The sequence below is a fragment of the Vulpes lagopus genome, chromosome 2 (assembly GCF_018345385.1).
Source record: "Vulpes lagopus strain Blue_001 chromosome 2, ASM1834538v1, whole genome shotgun sequence".
Lineage (NCBI taxonomy): Eukaryota > Metazoa > Chordata > Mammalia > Carnivora > Canidae > Vulpes > Vulpes lagopus.
Genome location: NC_054825.1, coordinates 54,486,228 through 54,506,478, shown reverse-complemented (window position 1 = coordinate 54,506,478; position 20,251 = coordinate 54,486,228). Strand labels below are relative to the sequence as shown.

The 20,251-nt window shown below is 39.1% G+C and overlaps 1 protein-coding gene across 6 annotated transcripts in view; it reads left to right on the top strand.

The window, feature by feature from the left end:
* Window positions 1-20,251, top strand: part of TLN2 (talin 2) — a 418,441-nt gene that overhangs the window by 230,191 nt on the left and 167,999 nt on the right. For all 6 annotated transcript variants that reach the window (XM_041740721.1, XM_041740682.1, XM_041740692.1 and 3 more), the window contains 4 exons: window positions 1,705-1,847; window positions 3,418-3,545; window positions 18,644-18,707; window positions 19,738-19,842. In XM_041740721.1, coding sequence (XP_041596655.1) covers window positions 1,705-1,847; window positions 3,418-3,545; window positions 18,644-18,707; window positions 19,738-19,842 — 440 coding nt within the window. The remainder of the gene's footprint in view (window positions 1-1,704; window positions 1,848-3,417; window positions 3,546-18,643; window positions 18,708-19,737; window positions 19,843-20,251) is intronic.

The following is a 20,251-nucleotide window of genomic DNA, read 5'->3' as shown; positions in this document are numbered from 1 at the left end:
GCTGTTGCTTCGTTCCATCTGTAAATACTTTAGTCTGTGACATGGATGGGCTTTTAAGGGAGGAAGTGACCAGAGTGTCATTTCACACCTAAAAAAGTTATCTCTTAATGTGAAATATACAAATTATGTTCACAATATCTTTTATAAAAGCTAATAATTTATTTAAACTGGGGTCCAAAAAAGACTGGACAGTGTAACAGTTATTTTCATCTCAAACTTCTCCATCTCTCCCCCCACCCCTTGGAATTTCTGGGAAGAAGAAAACAGATTGTTATTTGTATCAAGTTTTCTATAGTCTGGATTTTATTGATTGTGGTATCCTCTGACATGGACTTCTGTCTCTCTTAATTCCTGAGATCTGGAAACTTGATCAGTTTCATATGTATGTGTATACTTTTCAAGTGAAGACTCCTCCTTATGTGGTGGTGTGTACTTCCATCAGAGAGTTGTACTTGGTTGTTTCCTTTTTTTGTGATATTAACAGCTATTAATGACCATTGCCTAGATCCATAATTTCCTTAGAGATTACAAAATGGTAATATTATTATAGGAGAGTCCTCTTCTGTGACTACACAGTTAATATTTGGAAAAGCCAGTATGTACACCCTGTGTATCCCCCAAGTATGCTATGTGCACCTGATTGCCCCACATCTCCTTCCTCCCTCCCTCCTCCCCCAATCAAGGATCTTACTTCATGCACAGTTCCTATAGACCTTCCCAGGCTCGCTTGCTCGCTCTTTATTCTTGCTGCTGCATTGGGAAGATGTCATCATTGTCATTATGTTTATTGATCTTCAGGGCGGCTTTCATTTCCTCTGACCCTTTCTCCATTCTTTTTTTTTTTTTTTTTCTGCCTCATTTGATTTCAAGTTACGTACTTCTTTCCAAGTGAGACAATGGTAGACAAATCCCAAGGATTTTTATAATGTGCATGATACTCTCCCAGGTACCGTGGGAGATGAGATCACTCCCACACATTCCCTGTGCTAAAGTTGCTTAGAATCCAGTGAGGCTTATAATACTTACTCACAATGTGTGTGTGCTAAGCTCGGGGATGGGAATGAAAGCTGTGGAAAGTGTAGAGGGGTGGTCCATTTCTGTGTGCCCAGATAACAGGTGAGCGTTTTCTGAATGAGATCCAAGCAGGGCCACGGGTAGGGTTCTTCTTCCCCTGATCCCTTAGTTCCTGTTATATATATCCACCTCACCCCCACTGCCATCATCCCTATCCAGTTACTTTTATTTTCCTTCCTTTTCCTTTTACAGGTGGTGGCAACTCAATATGCTCAGTTTATAAATTATTTCACCTAATGAGACTGAAGTATCCACTGTTGCCTTAAAGGAAAATGCTAACTTAGTTGTCTTGGCATAAAGCATTGATTTTCTTATTCCCCCCCCCCCCCCATGTTACAAATTGACTGTGGGGCTTTTTTTTTTTTTTTTTTTTTTGACTGTGGGGCTTTAACAAACCTTTAGGAATGGCTGGAAATTTTCTCTCAGTTTTTTTTTTTTTTTTTTTTTTTGTGTATCATATGGTACACGATAGTATATGTGAATGTATTTTGCAGAATTAAAAAGCACAGTTCTAATATAAGTAACTAACTGAATATCAGCGTTCCAGAAATCCACTTCTCTTTTGATAAATCCCTTCAAACCAAGAGGAAGAATAAATAGAGTTCTTTCATCTGCCTTATTGTGTTGCAGTAAATTGGCTGGATCACAGCCGAACATTCAGAGAACAAGGAGTAGATGAACATGAAACATTGCTGCTTAGACGGAAGTTCTTCTACTCCGATCAGAATGTGGACTCGAGAGACCCCGTGCAGCTGAACTTGCTTTATGTTCAGGTACAGCATTTAATGCTCAGTGAGGGTGGAGAGAATTCAGGAAGCTCCTGGCTGTGGCTTGTGGTGAGCTGGAGCTCAGCTCCAGCTTCTGTGGTGTTTGTGATCTACAGTTAGCTTCCAGGGGACGCTGTTGAGGGATTCCTCAAGTGTTTGGTTGTGGTACACATTGATGCTCCACAGAGAAAGAGAACCTTTCTCTGGCCTCCCAGATTGGGACCTGGTGGCCAATACTAACTCTTTGCCTGACTTGGAGACATTTGACTGGCTCACCACTGCAGTAAAGCTTTCTTAGCTAATATCTTAGGATACGAGTGAATATTGGTCAGAAAATCCATATTTCTCATTACCTGAAAGATAGTCTCTTCATAACCTTTTATGTCTTCACCATTAGCCTATTGTTGAGACTCAGATAAGTCATTTAACTTCCCAGAATTCGCAGTTTCCCAATATGTAAGATGTTGATTTCATATCAGACTGTCCTCAGTCTTTTCTTCGGCTCGAGGAAAACCTGATCTTTCTTTTTCATTGTTTTCTTCCCTCCTTCCCTTTCCTCTCCTTCCATTTACCTAGTTATCTACCCTTAGAAATAATGCAGGAGGTCACTAAAATGTTATCATGGCATCATCTGTGTTTGTAAATAAAGTTTTATTGAAACAGAGCTCATTCGTTTGTGTTACACATTGGTAAACCCCTTCCATATCATGTAACTGCTTACATATTGTCCGTGGCTCTTTTCCTGTTTCAGTGGCAGAGTTGAGTAGTTGTGACAGAGACCATATGACCCACAAGGTCTAATAAGTTTATATTGTCTGGCCTTTCACAGGACAAATTAGCTAACCTCTGAGTCCGTGGGTACCAGAATGCCATGGAGGGGAGGGGCCTGGGAGGCAGAAAGGAGGAGAACAAGGCACCAAGAAAATGCTTGTTGGTTTAAGACTCAGAGCCATAGCTTAGAGTATCTGCTGGTGAGTGGTCTGGGAATCATTTAACTAGAGAAAGAAAAGACAAGAATAAAATAGCAACAGCAGTGCTGGATCAGGAACTGAGAGAAGAACTTCAGACACGGTGAGTTCCTGATTCTATGCATTTTGTCTATTTTGCTTAAATGGCTGTAGTGTTGAGTTACTATCTCTCTCCCCCTGCCACCACATTACATTACATTGGCCTTTATCTTGGGATGGGGATTGGATTGATTTTACCTCTAGGTAATTTTTCTGTTAGCTTTAATGATTTACGGCCATAAAAAGTATATTGTGAATCACAAGGATTTCCCTTTGCCTCTTTATTTTTCATGATCACTTCTACCTTCCTTGATGATATTAAAGCTTTAGTTTTCTCTGGATACTGCTGATGTTTTCTATCTATAGGCAGTTTGAGGAAAGGACTTGTTTTCCCTTTGCCTCATTCCTCGTGTGCCACAATCACCCGCAGTGTCCTGGCTGTTTCCTATTTGGCTGGCTCTCTCCCATGCCACACAGAGAGGATGCACTCAGATGCAGGAATGTGTCCCTGGAGAGTAGGCATGGCTCCCCCAAGCTCCTGATGCTTTTTGCTTCCTCTTGTCTTTCAGGCTCGGGATGACATCCTGAATGGCTCCCACCCTGTCTCCTTCGAGAAAGCTTGTGAGTTTGGAGGATTTCAAGCCCAGATACAATTTGGACCTCACGTGGAACATAAACACAAACCTGGATTCTTAGAGTAAATAACCTCTTGGGGTTTTTTTTTTCCTCTTTTCTCCTCACTATTTATTTTTGAGCCAGCTACATAAAATACATACCCTAGCTTCAGTCAGTTGTGGGGTTGTTAACTTTGCCTCAGTTGAGTAGATGATCACATCTGTGGATGTTGGAGAAAGCAAAGAGGCCTGGAAATTCAATGCTGGAATGACTGTGATGATTACTCCTCCAAGTTCTGGCAGAGGGTGATTCCATGGAGACCACAATCTTCAGCATCCTGCTAAGACATGGTCTCTCTGTCCTGGGATATCTCTGGAGTTGAGGAACTCAGGACCTCCGTCTTGTGAAATCTCTTCCCATTAGAACATTCCTTCTTCATATGGGGCCAGATTTTCTCATCTTTAATTTCTTTTCAATATTCTCCTATATTAGAACATCAGAGCATAAAAGAGCTTCACCTTCTTTATTACGATCTTAAGACTTCTTCATTGCTCTGAAAGTGCATCTGGTCTTTGGTTCTCTTGCATACATCTGGTCTTTGGTTCTCTTGCATAAAATGATGGGGTGTTTTGGGAGAGAGCTCAGTATTTGGAGATTTGAGAGAAAGCAAACCTACAGATAAATCATGGCCTCACAGAACATGGACCTTAGGGCTGGATTTCCTAGAAATACATAGCAGACAGGCCAAACCACACATAGACTGCTTTTGTTTAAAGTCCTCTTGCCTTCTGTTTTGTTCAGCTTCTCCAAGAGTTTGATGTATTTCTTCCTCTGGTAACATTCCTTTACCTGCTCCCCACCCCACCCCTGGCACTTTTTTCTCTTCTGCTTCCTCTTAGAGCAGATGAAACATTTGGCTAAGCCCCCTCCACCACTCCTCACAAATACTCAGTGTCTTGACATGATCAGTATCCTGCTATCACTTAAAGTACAACTTGTAGAAGCTTTGATAGTGGGACCTGACCTGAAGGTCAGTTAGGAGCCAACATCACTTTTCTATAGGCTATGCCAACATAGGATGTGTTGAGTAGGGCATCCATTGCATTGTGTCCAAGTGTATTGAGGGGAGAGGATCACATAAGTGTTTCCATGGTCCTTGGCCCCACTTTTACTCTGGTGGGAAGTAATTGGGACCAGCATATGTCCTAGAATAAGAAGAAAATCTGACTTCTTTCCTGGTAGTAGAGATGCTTGGCCAACATGGTGTTGGTTCTAAACTGAGTTGTGACCAAAAATGCTCTACCCTGTGGCTAATGAATCCCAAGGAGACTTTCCAAAGTGATGCTTTGGTCTACAGTATACTGTACAGTGACCTTGTGTCTGAGAATGACTCTACACATGTCCTGTCACTGACTTTGTTTATATCCTCCAAATAAATCATGTGGCCAATTGTTCCTCAGGACCCATTTCTACCCAGTCTGGTTTCCTTCCTTCAGGAACCATGGGAAGTTGGCCTTTCTCTTTTCTGTGATACCGCAGATGACTTACTTGTGTGGGGATTTCAAACGGCATCATAGCATTGATATTACTATTACAGTATCTTCTGCAGTTTGGGGCCTATGGAATGCTGCACACCTACACTCCACTAAAGATGCCCCTTGTTCTAACTCTGGTAGGCAAGATTACATAATCATATTCAGTCAGTTTACTTTTTTTCTGAGATTATAATATGAAGCTCGTGCCTCTAGTGGTATGTGTATCCTTATGCAGGTTCCAAATTAAAACAAGCTTATGCCTAGTGGCAATTATTTTTTCTTATGAATATGATTTACTTTTTAATTAGACCAAATCTAGTCTAGGTAACGAGGCATTTTCATTTTATGTAGATGTTTAATTGTATACATTATTGCATGTATTGTACAGGTAAAATTTCCTGAGGATATTCATCTCCTCTTAATTAAAACAAAATGACGGGGTCACATTTCCCTGACTACATATTGGAAATTCAGAATCTGTTCAGGGATAATAAGCCGGAGCCGTCCCTGGTGACTGTCTGGGCCATGTTTGCCAGCCCTTGTTTTCCTCCAGCTAGCTTTCATGTGTGCTATCCACTTGAATGAATTCAGAGTTTAAGAGAAAAAAAAAAAAGTAGAGAGGTTAGACTTGTCACAAAACCAGGTTGAAGATACAGCCAGGCCACAATATCACTTGCATAGCTTCTGGATGAGGTGCATTCGTGAGTACACGTCTTACTTGTTTGAAAATTTGTATAGCACTTTTGCTCAAGTCTGTTGTGGACATTTCTATAAGGCCTTCCACATCCTTCTACAGACCCTTTAATGGTTTCTGGACTCAGTACCAACGAGGTGAAAGTATTTATTTAGAACAATGAAAATCAAAGACTATATAAGATTTTCAGAGTTTTCAGAGATTTAAGGATTATTGACTGTTCCCTGTCTACTCTATATGGGGAAAATAGGTATGAGAGAGACAGAGATGGAAATAAGGTACAGAACCAGAAGAAAGAGCTAAGAGCCAGAAAACAGCCAGTTCTCCCAAATCTAGTCTGATGTACTTGATCTACATGACACTTTCCTTCAAGACCTCTGTGAAGAGTTTCAGAAAGGAATATTTCATCGGAGCATGAAATATGCACAACACAATCCAATAATTATGTATATACTTCCTGCCCTTTTAAGTTCAGAAAATGATTGCAGAAAGCCTGCTGCATGGTGTTCTTTAACTCCGTGAGGACTTCATGTGTATGGAGATGGAGAGGTGGAGTAGGAAGGACAGAGAGAGAGAAGCAGAGTCCCTGCTGAGCAAAGGAGCCTGATGCCAGGGCTCCATCCCAGGACCCTGAAATTATGACCTCCTTTGAAGGCAAATGCTTAACCAACTGAGCCCCCTAGGCAGGCACCCTTAAATCCAACTACTAATAAGGATTCTTGTATTGTCTAGCTCTATAGTATTTCTAAAAGACATACTTTTATTTTAAGGACACAGGAAACTTTAAAGACACATAGAAAATGATGTCCCAGGAAACTGGTTAAAACTGGAGAGGCTGTATTTAATGTCACACAAAGTAGGCTGTAAGACGAAGAAAACCTAAGTAAAAACAGAGAAGGTCATTACAAAGATAGACTAATTTGCCGGGATGATAAATTGTGAACCTGTGTGCACCTGACATTACTTTAGAATATTTAAAGGAAAGATAGAGTATAAGGAGAACTTCAGATATGAAATTTCAGTGGAATAATTTAACATATTTTCCTCAATGTTGAGAAGAATAAGATGAAAACAAAGAAATTGTTTTATTTTTTTATTTTTTTTAATTTTTATTTATTTATGATAGTCAGAGAGAGAGAGAGGCAGAGAACAGGCAGAGGGAGAAGCAGGCTCCATGCACCGGGAGCCCGATGTGGGACTCGATCCCGGGTCTCCAGGATCGCGCCCTGGGCCAAAGGCAGGCGCTAAACCACTGCGCCACCCAGGGATCCCCAAGAAATTGTTTTAGTCAAAAGAAAGTAATGAAATTGAAATCATAAAATTAACGCAACCCAAAGCTGCTGTTTGGAAAAATAAATATGTAAATCTCTGGTAAGTTTGATCAAGAAAAAAAACAGAAGCAGAAAAAGGCAAAGAGTAAGAAGCATTATTGGTAATGAAAATGGGGCAGAACTTCAGATAAAGAGATTTTAAGAATCATAAGAGAATGAAATGAAAGCTTGAAGCCAAAAAAATTGAAAATTAAAAATGGGTGATGAGAAAATCTGAGTAGATCTCTAATCTTGAAAGAAATTGCCTTATCAGTTTAAAATAAACTGCACAAAACAACAAATGAAAACTTAGGTCCAAGTTATTTTGGAGAATAGAAAGAAAATTTTAAAACCCCTCCTCAACTTAATTTGGAACTAGTAGAATCAAATACCAAAATTGAATATAGATGTGGAAAACTTTTAAACTGGATAGAGATGCCCTCCCCCAAATCAATAAAACATTAACAGAATCCAACATGACATGTATTTAGATGTAGCTGCAAGTTAGAACTAGTATCTTCTAAGGATATAACATTTATTGAACAATTTATGGCATGCCTTCTAGGCACTGGAGTTGGAATAATGTAAAAATACAATTATTTCTGCCCTTGTGAAACCTACATTCTAGTACAGAGGAGCAGATAATAAGTAAACATAAAGAAAAAGATGAATAATTTCAGAATTAGAAAAATGGAACTGTCATTATTTAAAGATGATAGGATTATCTGCATATGTAATCCACTCAATCTACAGAGAAAGTTCTTAGAGCTAATAAGAGTAAAGTCCCTGGAAAAAAGGTAAATATATAACTGCTTATCACTACCTAGGTCCAAACAATAGTATTCGTACTCACCTACAGGACTATAGAACAAAATTACATGTACATATACTATTTTAAAGTTATATATAGGGATCCCTGGGTGGCGCAGCGGTTTGGCGCCTGCCTTTGGCCCAGGGCGCGATCCTGGAGACCCGGGATCGAATCCCACATCAGGCTCCCGGTGCATGGAGCCTGCTTCTCCCTCCGCCTGTGTCTCTGCCTCTCTCTCTCTCTCTGTGACTATCATAAATAAATAAAAAATTAAAAAAAAAATAAAGTTATATATAAAATCATATATAGTATTTTAAGTTTAAAAAGGGAGACCTTTTGTAACCAAAAGTATGATTTATCTAAAAAAAAACTCTAGGATCTAACCAATGAAATGATAAAATTCATTGAAGAGAATAAATGAAGTGGTTTGTTATATTAATGTATAGGAAGGCTGGATGTCGTAAAAGCAATTCAAATTTGTTTATCAATTCAGTTCAATTCTAATCAAAATCCCACATAGCAAGTAATGAGAAAAACTAATCTTAAAATATATATGGACCTCCTAACCGCCTTGACCTTTTTTTTTTTTTTGCCTACCCCCTAATCCCTCCCCTCTGGTAAACAACAGTTTGTTTCCTGTATTTATGAGTCTATTTTGTTTTATGTATGCATTTGGTTTTTGTTTGTTTGTTTGCATTTGTTTTTTAAATTCCACATGTAAGTGAAATTATAAGGTATTTGTCTTTCTCTGACTTAGTTATCATAATGCCTTCTAGCTCCATCCATATTGTTGGAAACAGCAAAAGTTCATTTTATTTTTTTGGCTACATACATACAAACAACATTCCATTGTATACATATACACCACATCTTCTTGAACCATTCATCCATCAATGGACACTTGGGTCTCTTCTGTGTCTTGGCTATTATAAATACTGCAATCACATGGAGGTAAATATATCTCTTTAAATTGATATTTTTGTTTTCTTCCATTAAATACCTAGAAGTGGGATTGTTGAATTGGAATAGGTGAAGGTGATTAAAGGTACACAAACTTTGTTACAAAGTAAATAGGTCATGGGAATAAAATGTATACCATAGGGAAATATAGTCAATGATATTGTAATAACTTTGGTGACAGATGATCTTATTGCAGGGGTCATTTTGTAATGTATAAAAATATCAAATCACTATGATGTATATATGAAACTAATAGGATATTGTATGTTATACTTCAGTAAGTAAAAACTTATGTATATTTCAATAAAACTAAAAAAATTAATATGCATTAGGACTCAAGAATGACCAAGGTTAATTTGAAGGACTCACCCAAATACCCCATTTCTTACAAAGCTATAGTAATTAAAATACTCTATTACTGATACTGGGTGATAAGAGTTCTAAAGGTTGATAAACATCTTTATTAAAATTAAAATAGGGATCCCTGGGTGGCGCAGCGGTTTGGCGCCTGTCTTTGGCCCAGGGCGCAATCCTGAAGACCCGGGATCGAATCCCACATCGGGCTCCTGGTGCATAGAGCCTGCTTCTCCCTCTGCCTGTGTCTCTGCCCCTCTCTCTCTCTCTCTCTCTCTCTCTCTCTCTCTCTCTCTCTCTGTGACTATCATAAGTAAATAAAAATTTAAAAAAATAAAAATAAATTAAAATAATAGGCAAAATATATTACCAAATTGAGTGAAGCTCCAGAGTGTGGGAAGAAGAAATTTGCATGTTTGCAATATACACTATGAAGAACTAATATCCAGAAATAATTAAAAAGAAAAAAAAGGGGAAGGGCCTGGGTACCTCAGTCGGTTAAGTGGCTGACTCTTGTTTTTGGTTCAGGTTGTCATCTTAGTATCATCATGGGATCAAATTCTGCACCAGGCATGGAGCCTCCTTAAGACTCTCCCTCTGGAAAAAAATAAAAATAAAAGATTCTCCCTCTGGCACTCCCTACCGCCTGCCCCTGTGCACGTGTGCAGGTTGCACACGCTCTCAGAAAAACAAAACTAAGAAAATGACCACCCAGGATAGCAACAGGTACTTACGAGGAAATTCAACTGGCTTATGAAGATATGGAAAAAATATTCAGCCTCATAAGTAAACCAAATGCAAAATCAATAAGAATGTAGCATTTTATGTCTATTAGATGGGCACAAATTTAAATATATGAAAACATCAAAGTACTTTACAGAGGAAACAAGACATTTCAGAGAATGAATTCGGTAAATTTAAAAATACAAAGAAATAATAGATTTATAGGTACAAGGAGAAGTAGGACCATAATCAAACATGTATGGAAACTATAAGAAAGTGCAGTTAAGGAGAGAAAGAAGGATGGTATGTGATTTCAGCTAAATCTCTAATCTCTATTTCTTTAAAAATAAGTAGCAATCATAAAGCAAATATGACAATATGTATTTCCAAGGTTTTCTACAATTAATTTTTTTGAAACCATCACAAAGAGTACATGTGAGGTGAGAAAGCTTGTTTGTATTCACTGAATCTGGATCTCTGACATCTGGCAAAGGCAAAATTACCAGGCCTTGAGGTTCAGACAGCAAGAGCTCATGGCTGTGCTGCAGGGGAGGTGACCCAGTGGTTGGATGCAGGCAGGTGGGGAGCAGGCTAGGACCTCTCTCAGCCTTGATGACCATAGCCCCTGGTCCTTTCGGCATGTGCCTGGGATGTACCTACTGAAAGAACAAAGCAACCCAATCTATGAACCTCTGTTGAAGAATTCAGAGTGGACTTGGAAGTTTTTCACCACAAACTTAACACAATTAAGTCAACAAAGCTTTTGACGCAGTAGTAGGGGGCTTCGAGTCAGTTTTTCTCTTGGCATTTATTCAAACTCCTATTCCTCCTTTGGAGTTAGTCTTCAGAATAATTTGGCTATAGATCGTGTTTTCAAACTAATGGTGAAGGAGGCATTTCAGCTTGTGTGTTTCATCAGCTCTGCCTTAACCTCCTGTTCCTCACCCCTACCACCACCTCCACCACCCCCACCCCGTGGGGCTCCTGTCAGTTTGAGGAGGTCATGGCCATCCAGTGGTACCTTCACTTTACCTGCTAGCAGCAGCCTCCTTATGTTGGTGCCTACCTCCCTAGTTATTTTCAGACTCCAGAACTTTCAAACCAGGTACCACTGAACTGATCTCATTCCATGTGCCTCTTAAGCCCTTCGATGGGTTCCTGTCTTTAGATAAAAGGGCACTGGGATTGGTTCTGGAGCACAGAACTGCTGTGTGGGTGAGGTTAGGTCCTCAAACCATTTCCTGAGCTTCTCCCATGCTGTTGTCTTTACTCTCCACCTCTTCCCTCGACTAAGTGCTTCCCAGCTCAACAGATGCTTCCTTTCTCCCACTTCTTCATCGCAGTTAGCCAGGTCTTAACCAGTACCCTCAGTCATTCAGGTATGTTCATCTTTGCATCTGGCTTCTAATTCAAGTGTGTCTAATCCATCATTTGAGCTTTCAGCCCAGTGTTGCTAGTGGTTCTCCAACGTCAGCATACATCAGAGTCATCCAGAGAGCTTGATAATACTGCAGTGCCTCATCTCCAGAGCCTCTCATTCAGCTGGTCTAGGACAAAGACTAAAGCTTGGCACTTCTGACACATTCCCAGGTGGTACTAATGCTGCTGGGCCTCGGAGCCATATTTTAAGAACCTTACGTAATACAAAATTGGAGATGTTATTGTTGGTCATTTGGTGACTGTCCATGAAGGCTGGACTAAGGAAATCTGGGTGTTCCAGTGTCCTGTGGCTGATACTGTCCCTGTTGTTACTCACTACCTACCTCCCTTCTAAGCTTCCACCCTTGCTGGATAAACACCTGATTCCTTTTTTGCTCCATTTATGAGCAATAACACTCCTAGGAAGGAGGCCTATGTTCTTTTTTTTTCTTTTTAACTTTTTTTTTTTTTAAGATTTTATTTATTCATGAGAGACACAGGCAGAGGGAAAAGCAGGCTCCATGCAGGGAGCCTGACGTGGGACTCGATCCCAGGTCTTCCAGGATCACACTCTGGGCTGAAGGCGGCGCTAAACCCCCAGGCCACACGGGCTGCCCCCTATGTTCTTTTTAGACTCTCACACCAGCTCAGAGAAGTGGTGACTTGCCTGTGGACATGTACTTGTGGCAATTCTGGGATGGATGAGAAGTAGTTCACATTTCCCCCAAATCACAGCTGACTCTCATGTACTTGTATACTTCTTGCCAGAGTATAGAACATCTATAGGACCCTTAAAAAAAAAAAAAGATTTTATTTATTTATTCATGAGAGACAGAGAGAGAGAGAGACAGAGACACAGGCAGAGGGAGAAACAGGCTCCATGCAAGAAGCCCGATGTGGGACTTGATCCCAGGACTCCAGGATCATGCCCTGGGCCGAAGGTGGCGCTAAACTGCTGAGCCACCTGGGCTGCCCTATAGGACCCTTCTTTTGGAATTACTTGAACGAACAGCTTTAATTTTATAAAAGAAAATGAGGTTTCGTGAACATCTAGATTTGAATCAAAACCCTGAACCCCCAAACATGTTAAGTTCTCCTTCTCTCATTTAATGGCTTCTGGGTATTTTTTAAAAATTGCCACTCTTTAATTTTTTACCATTATCTGATTGGATATTTCTCTTGTCCTAATCTTTGTTCCAAGGTTCTGAAATACGGATCACATATTATGTCTTTTGACTAAAGGGTAGTTCGGAGGGACCAGAGTGTTGAATAGGTAGGAGCATGGTCTCTGGAGACCATAGATGAGGCTTAAGTTGATGGTTGTGATTGTGGGCAATATAGTGTCACTGAACCTCATGTTCTTTGTATAAAATGGATATTTTCTTGCATGGGCTTTTGTCAGAATTTAATTGACTTATACATGTAAAGCGCCCGAAAGAGTGTTTGACTTTCAATAAACAGCTGTTGATAGCAGAAAGTCTCTATCAACATGGTTTAGACTGTCGATAATCCAAAAAGACATTTAAAGTACAGAATCCATGGGGCACCTGGGTGGCTCAATCAGATGAGTGGCTCAGGTTATTTTAGGGTCCTGAGATAAAGCCCTGTGTTGGGCTCCATGCTCAGCAGAGAGTCTGCTTCAGGATTCTCTCTTCCTCCCTCTGACCCTCCCTCTGCTTGCACACACTCACTCGCTTTCAATTCTTAGACATCATGGATTCTGTATTTTTTTTCATCATCTCTGTGACACACTATAATTAAACTTCCAACTTTACATTTACTTACTCATCTTTTGATGAAACACCGAAGTTTTTTCTTGGTGTAGATCCCCTGGTTGGGGTTCTGTATTCTTTTCCTTGTATGAACCACATTATCTAGGAGAGAATTTAAAGACCATCCTGGAGCAATCTGAGGGTGAGCTATTTTTAGATTTTCATGATTTTTTTCTTTTTATTATTTTATAGTTGTCTCACATCTAATAACTTTTGGATATATTTATCTTAAGCATTCAGTAGCTTTCTTTTTGTACTCTGTTAGCGGTTTATGGGCTCTGTTGGTTTATTACATTATCATGTGATGCATGGCCAACAGCAAAAGTGGAGAACAAATACAGCTGACTTGGCGAGAACAGAAGTGGGGCTCGTGAGAGAAGAATTTACTGGCTGTAAATTTTCAACTTCCCAAGGATCTTCGGGTATAAGAAGAGCTTGGACTCGCCTGCCCTTTTAGTGAAGAGGAAGATCTGTTCTTACACTGCTCAGAAAAGGTGCTATTAAAAGGCTGGTGGTAGCCTTTGGTGGAGGAGACTCCTTCCCTTTTAAAGTGGGCATACTGAAGGAGGCAGTGGGAGGGACTTTGCTTGGCCAGAGCTTGCTTAATTAAGAGAGAAATTTCCAATCAGGTTTGACATTCTGACCCATTTTCTCAAAGAAGGCTGACAGATTTCACTTGTATGCCTGTCCCAGATGCTTAAGAGCTTTCCAGGCTTGGGGTTGGTAATCAAAACAACAAGTGAGCTGGAACTGCTGCATTGCTGGCTGGCAGGCAGTGATGACAGGCTGCATGCTCCTTCCAGCTTCAAGCTGACACTATGCACTTTGCTGATTTATTGGGGAAAAATACATGCCACACATGGGCACACATACACTTCATATTTTAAAATACTGTACGATAAACGCCCGCATCAACTCCTGTGACATCAAGAGTAACACCTCTAGTGCAAGCTTTGGGAAGTTGTTTTTTGTACCTGCTGAAGAATGGGAGGGTTAATTTGCAGAGTTGGGATAGAAGGCAGCTTGTTGCCACACAGAACTTTCTTGCCATTAATGCCCAACATATTCTAACCCTGCCTGGTCCCTAGACCCTGTCATCTGGCATTCTTCTAGTAACAGTCATTGTTTTGAGGAGTTTGGCATGGATCCCTTTTTGGATGCTCTGGTTCCTTAGCCAGGTCCCCCTTGGTTGGTAGCCTAGCACCTACTGTCCAGTGGCCCGCTTGTGATGCTTTTTCACTATCATTTTCAGTGTGCTTTGGGGGAAAACTTCTGAAACATCTGGGCTGTCAGGTGGGTCTGCTCTTGTTCTGGGAGGTCAGAGGCTCCGGGTACCAACAAGTCCCGTGACCGCAGCTAGGTTACTTATTTCTCTGTGACTTTGTTTCTTTGTTTGTTGTGACATCGGTGCCTTCCAGTGACCAATTCCATTTTTGTCCATGGAGTCACTTAATCATAGAAATCCACTGTGCTGCTGCTTAGATATTTCTTAGACCCTACCCTGCTGCCTCTTGAGAAATCCAGATTGTTCTGCTGCTAGATCCCTGAAATTCCAGAAAATGTACTTACAACTTTTGTTAATAGAAATAGTTTGCAAGTTGACCAGACTCCATTTTTCAAGTGTTAATGTAGTCAGAATCTGGCCTTACCCTACCTCCCCTCTACTTTTTTGCTGGGGTATTTTATTTTATTTTTTTTATTTTTTTATTTTTTTTTGCTGGGGTATTTTAAAACAAATTCCAGGCAGCGAATTATTTCATCTATAGATACTTCAGTATGTTTTCCTGACAAATAAAAAAAAATGTTTTAAATATCTAACCCTATGCAGCCACAAATCTGTCCTAACACCTAACAAAATTAACAGTAAATCTGTAATACCAGCTAATATCCAGTCTGTTAAATTCTTCCCCCACCCCCACTGGTCTCTCAAAAATACCAGTTTTACTTAATATTAGGATTTAAGCAAGGCCTACAAATTTTTTTTTGGTTGACACTTTTTTTTAAAGAAAAGTTTTATTGAGATGCAGTGCACATACCTTATAATTTACCCATTTATGATGTATGATTCCTTTTTTTAGTGTATTCACAAGATTGAGCAGCCATCACACAATCTAATTTCATTTATTTATTTATTTATTTATTTATTTATTTATTTATTTATTTCTATCTAATTTTAGAGCACTTTTTTCCCTCCTGATATAAGCCTTGTGTCTGTTAGCAGCCACTCCTCAGTAACCCTACACCCATCCCCAGCCTGTGCAAGCACTGATCCTAGCTATCTCTGTAGATTTGCTTATTTTGTACTTTTCGTATAAGTGGAGTCACACAATTTATGGTCTCTTTTGATGAGTTTCTTTCACTTAGCAGTGTTTCCATGTTGGAGTTTATATCATACTTCATTCCTTTTTATTGCTGAGTAATGCTCTATTGTATGGATCAACTACACTTAATATACCCATTCATCAGTTGACTGGACATTTGCGCTGTCTATCTTTTGGCTATTAGGAATACTATTATAAACATTCATGTACAAATGTTTGGACATGTTTTCGTTTTTCCTGGCTATGAGCCCAGGAGTAGAATTGCTGTTTAGTATTTTGAGGAACTACCAGGTTGTTTTCCACGGCAGCTGCACCATTTTCCATTCCCACCAGCAATGTATGACAATTCCAATTCCTCCATATCCTCACCAGCACTTGTTGTGCATCTTTTGTATTGTAGCCACCTTAGTGGGTGTGTGGTATCATATTGTAACTTTTCTTTGAATTGCTCTGTTGATTACTAAAGTTATATTTTCATGTGCTTTTGGCCAATTGTATTTCTTTGGAAAAAGGTTTCTATAGATAACCCCAACCCCCTTTTAAAATTGTATTGTCTTTTCATTGCTAAGTTGTAAGCTCATACATATTCAGAATGTAGGTCCCTTATCAGATACTTAATTTGCAGCATTTTCTCCCATTCTCTGGGCTGCTTCTTCACTTTCTTGGTGATATCACTTGGAGTTCCAAATTTTTCATTCTGATATAGTCCTACTTATTTTTTCTTTTGCTGCATGTACTTTGGTATTATATCTAAAGTGTTGGCCTGACTCCAGGTCATAAAGATTTACTCCTGTATTCTAAGAGTTTTACAGTTTTAGCTTAAATATAGGTCTCTAATACATTTTGAGTTAATTTTTGTGTTTGGTGTGAAGTAGAGGATCTAATTTCATTGTTTTGCTCGTGGATATCCAGTTGTCTCAGCATCATTTGTTAAAAGGACTATTCTTTTCCCATTGAAAATCAACTCATTGTTAAGTTAGAGGTTAATTTCTAGACTCTTGATTCTATTCCACTAAACTGTCTATTCTTATGTCAGTATTCCACTGTCTTTATTACTGTAGTTTTGTAGTAAATACGTTTTTTTGAAACTCGATTAACCTGTTACTGTTTCCTCTTTTTCACATCTAACACCAAGCCATTTATTTGTGAGGAACTTGGGCTATTTTTATAGAAATGCCCTAGCTAACTTTGGACTCATTGTATCCTGATGGTGTCACTTAACATGTTCTTCTCTCTCTTTATAAACTAATATTTAGATCTAGCATCTTAATTAAATGCAGGTTAAATTATATATTTTTTATTGCCAAGAATACTTCCTGGAGAGTGCTCTATACTTTCTATTGCATCAGTTAGGAGGCATATGTTGTCCGGGTTATCCCACTTTTATTAAAAGTAAAATTGATTAAGTGGGTTTGAATCAGACTGAACTATTACTATAAAGTTCTCCATTAACTTGTCACTTAATTGGTTTTAGCAGCTACTCAGGCATATTTTGATCTATTGCTTATTTCATTAGGAGCTATAAAATGATGACTTTGGACTCCTTTTATTCCTTCTGTATTTGTTAACTTTGTTAGTTTCCATTTATCAGTTTCCACTTGGGATTGGTGGCCTAGCCACCTGCTAAGGTGGCTCATGATTACTTTAAAGGACTTTTATGGGATTTTATATGTCTGTGTTTTTACCCATTGCAGTCGTCATTCTTTCTGATACTCTAATTACCCCATCACAAGAAATTAACTATATGATGTGTAGGATTTTCTTGGAAATAATCCAGTGCAGGGGATAGGGTGAAGGAGTAGATGAGTCAGGAATGGCCGTGAATTAAAATTGTTGGAGCTGGATGGTGGGTTCATTATATTGTTCTCTCTTCCTTTGTATAAGGTTTTTTAAAAAAATCATCCTGTTATTGGCCAGTGATTACCCCCTTGATGCCAGTCCAGTGTCATTTTGATAGCTTCTTTGATCTCAGACATAAGAAGCCCCAAGAACATTTGATACATTTCCTGCCCCAGAGTTAGAATCAATCACTTCTCCAGGGATCCCTGATTCCTTTTTAGTGGGAAATGGTATTCAGAGGCTGACTGAGGCCCTGACAATGCCACCAGATGGTCCTTGCCCTTAGCTTCCTCAGTAGACACACTAAAAAATGTGTTCCAGGAAAAGAATGAATCAGACATTCAGGTCAGTATTTCCAATTCAAATGAAAGACTACAAGGTTTTCATTTTTTTTTTTTGCTTTATTTTAATCTATTTTGTGCTAAAAAGTTTAATTTCTAATAGCTAAAATTATTACTCATTTAATTTACTCTATGACATCCTACTTCTATATAATGTAATAACCTAATTTTATAGTATGTGTGTATATGTTTAGAGAGAAGAGGGTATAGTTTTAAAATAATGTTATCAATATTTGATATGTCTTCTCTGGTTTATTTTATCTTTAAGACATATCTCACTAGGGATGTACAGTGAAAAGACTTTTTCAGAGTTATTTGAAATCATTTTTCTTCTGTGGTTATGCAATCAACTTGATACACTGCTAAGTTCATTTGTTTCAGTTTGCTTTAGATTTTTAGGTATTGAGTTTTTCCCCTTTGTGATTTCAGAGTGGCTCTAAAGTGATAACTGTAACATAGGGGATATCCAGAGGTTTTGTTTCTGTCCTTGTTCCCTTCTTTCTTTTTCCCAAAAAGAATCATTTAAATTAGTACTAGATGTATATTTGTATTGTTTTAAAAATGCATATATATTTTTAAAGATTTACTTACGTATTTTAGAAAGAGCCTGCACACATGCGTGTGCAAGATTAGGGGGAAGAGCAAAGGGAGACAGTCTTCAGACTCCTCTCTGAGCATGGAATCTGACATGGGGCCCCATCTCATGATCCATGAGATCATGACCTGAGCTGAAACCAAGAATCATATGCTTAAGTGACTGAGCCACCCTTGCACCCCTAAAAATGTGTATTAGCCATATAAAATGAAAAACACTTTCCTCCCTTTATCACAAAGGATAGCATACTGTACACTCTTTTATCTTTTGCTTTGGTACTTTACAGCGTATCATGGAAATTCTTCTTTGTTAGTTTGATCCTTTTTGTCAGACTGGTTTTATATTTGTGTCCTATTTTTTAAGTGTATGGTGGGATGTGGCAGTCCGTTTTTAATTGTTCCATAAAATACTGGGAGAGTTAGTGACTTCACTGAGTTGTACAAAAAGTCTCTTCTTTCCTCTTCATCATAGAGTAAATGGCTTTTCTTTTTTATTTTCTCTCTCAGTCTAAAGGAATTCCTGCCCAAAGAATACATCAAGCAGAGAGGAGCTGAAAAGAGAATATTTCAGGTATTGGAAATGTACAGAACTTTATTATTCTCCTCACTCCCTAGCCTCATCTATTAGTATGAGAAGGGCCTCAGCACATGATAGTTTCATATCCCATGCATGTACTCTGCTTATATAATAAATGATTAGTGACTCAAGAGTAAAGAAGCTGACAGTTCTACTTTGGGCAGATTTATTATCTTAATCCATACCTTCTTGCTAAAGGTTACTTAGTCCTTCTGAGAAAAATGTGCATACATTTAATTTCAAAGGCATTATATCTTGGTAGTGTCGAAACAAGGTGATTTGCTATTAAAATGCCCTGTAAAAGCAGCTACAAGTAGCTTCTTTGTCCTCATATTTGTTTTTTTGAAGCTTAGAATTTGGAAACTGGTGTCTTTTTTAAAAATTCAGGGGTTTTTCCCTAAAAGGCAGAGAGTTTTCTCTTCCAGGCAAACAGTAAGAAAAGCCCTATCATCAACTTTGCCATAAAACTATCACTCCTGTGAATCCAAAATATTAAAGTCTCCTTTGTTATTGAAATGTAAATATAAGTTGAAGTAGAAATTTCATGTGTTTAAAATGCACACAGTCTTTTTTCTAAGCACTCTGACATGCGTGCATTTATATATCCTGCTCTTTGAAAAGCCATATATTTTGGATGGATGTTAGAATGATGCCTATCCTGGAGAACATTGTTTTAGATCTCGTTGAAAGCATTGGTCCTGAACCTTTAGGGATATGGAGTTCTTCCAAAAGTGAATTGCCCTTTGGACTCTGGTCTACCATGTTGCACAGCAGGAATTGTTGCATATGGGTGTAAAATCTCTAGGGAGTTTGGACTCCTGTTTTAGTTAAGAAGCCCTGCATTCAACCTTTCTCTATGCTCTGATCCTTGGTCAACTGGTGTGTCACAGAGGGGTCTCTCCAACACAAGCATTGATGATTGATCATTCATAGCAACTGTACGTGCCATGTATCATAACCACCTCTGCCAAGTCCACCTGCTGGCAGAGCTGCAATAACTGGTCCTTGCTGCTGTCACTTGTAGGAGCATAAGAACTGTGGAGAGATGAGCGAAATAGAAGCCAAGGTCAAGTATGTCAAACTTGCCAGATCCCTCCGGACATATGGTGTGTCCTTTTTCCTGGTGAAGGTAAGTTGGGCAGGGTGCAGAGGGTGTTTGCCTCTGCCACCTCTTCTATTAAAGTGTTTGCTGTCAAGCTTGCTCTGTTGTCCTGAGACCCCTAGCATTTGCAGAGGCAGCATCTGACCAGTGGTCACTTGAGTTTAGCCATGGGACAGACATGAAGCATGTAAGCTATAAGGCTGGTGAGTGAGCCTGGCCACCCGTTGGGCCTCCAGGCATTTGTGTCTTGTCTTGGCACACTGTCGCTGCTATAAAGTCACTGAAGGACTGCATTTATGTCTACTTGATACCACTTTACTCTGAAAGTGTTTCACTTAAGATTAATGAGAGTGCTCTGGACTAAGTGAAGGCTGTTGATCACTGCATACCGAATTGAATTGATGTAGTAAATGCAGCACGCACTTTGTATACTTTT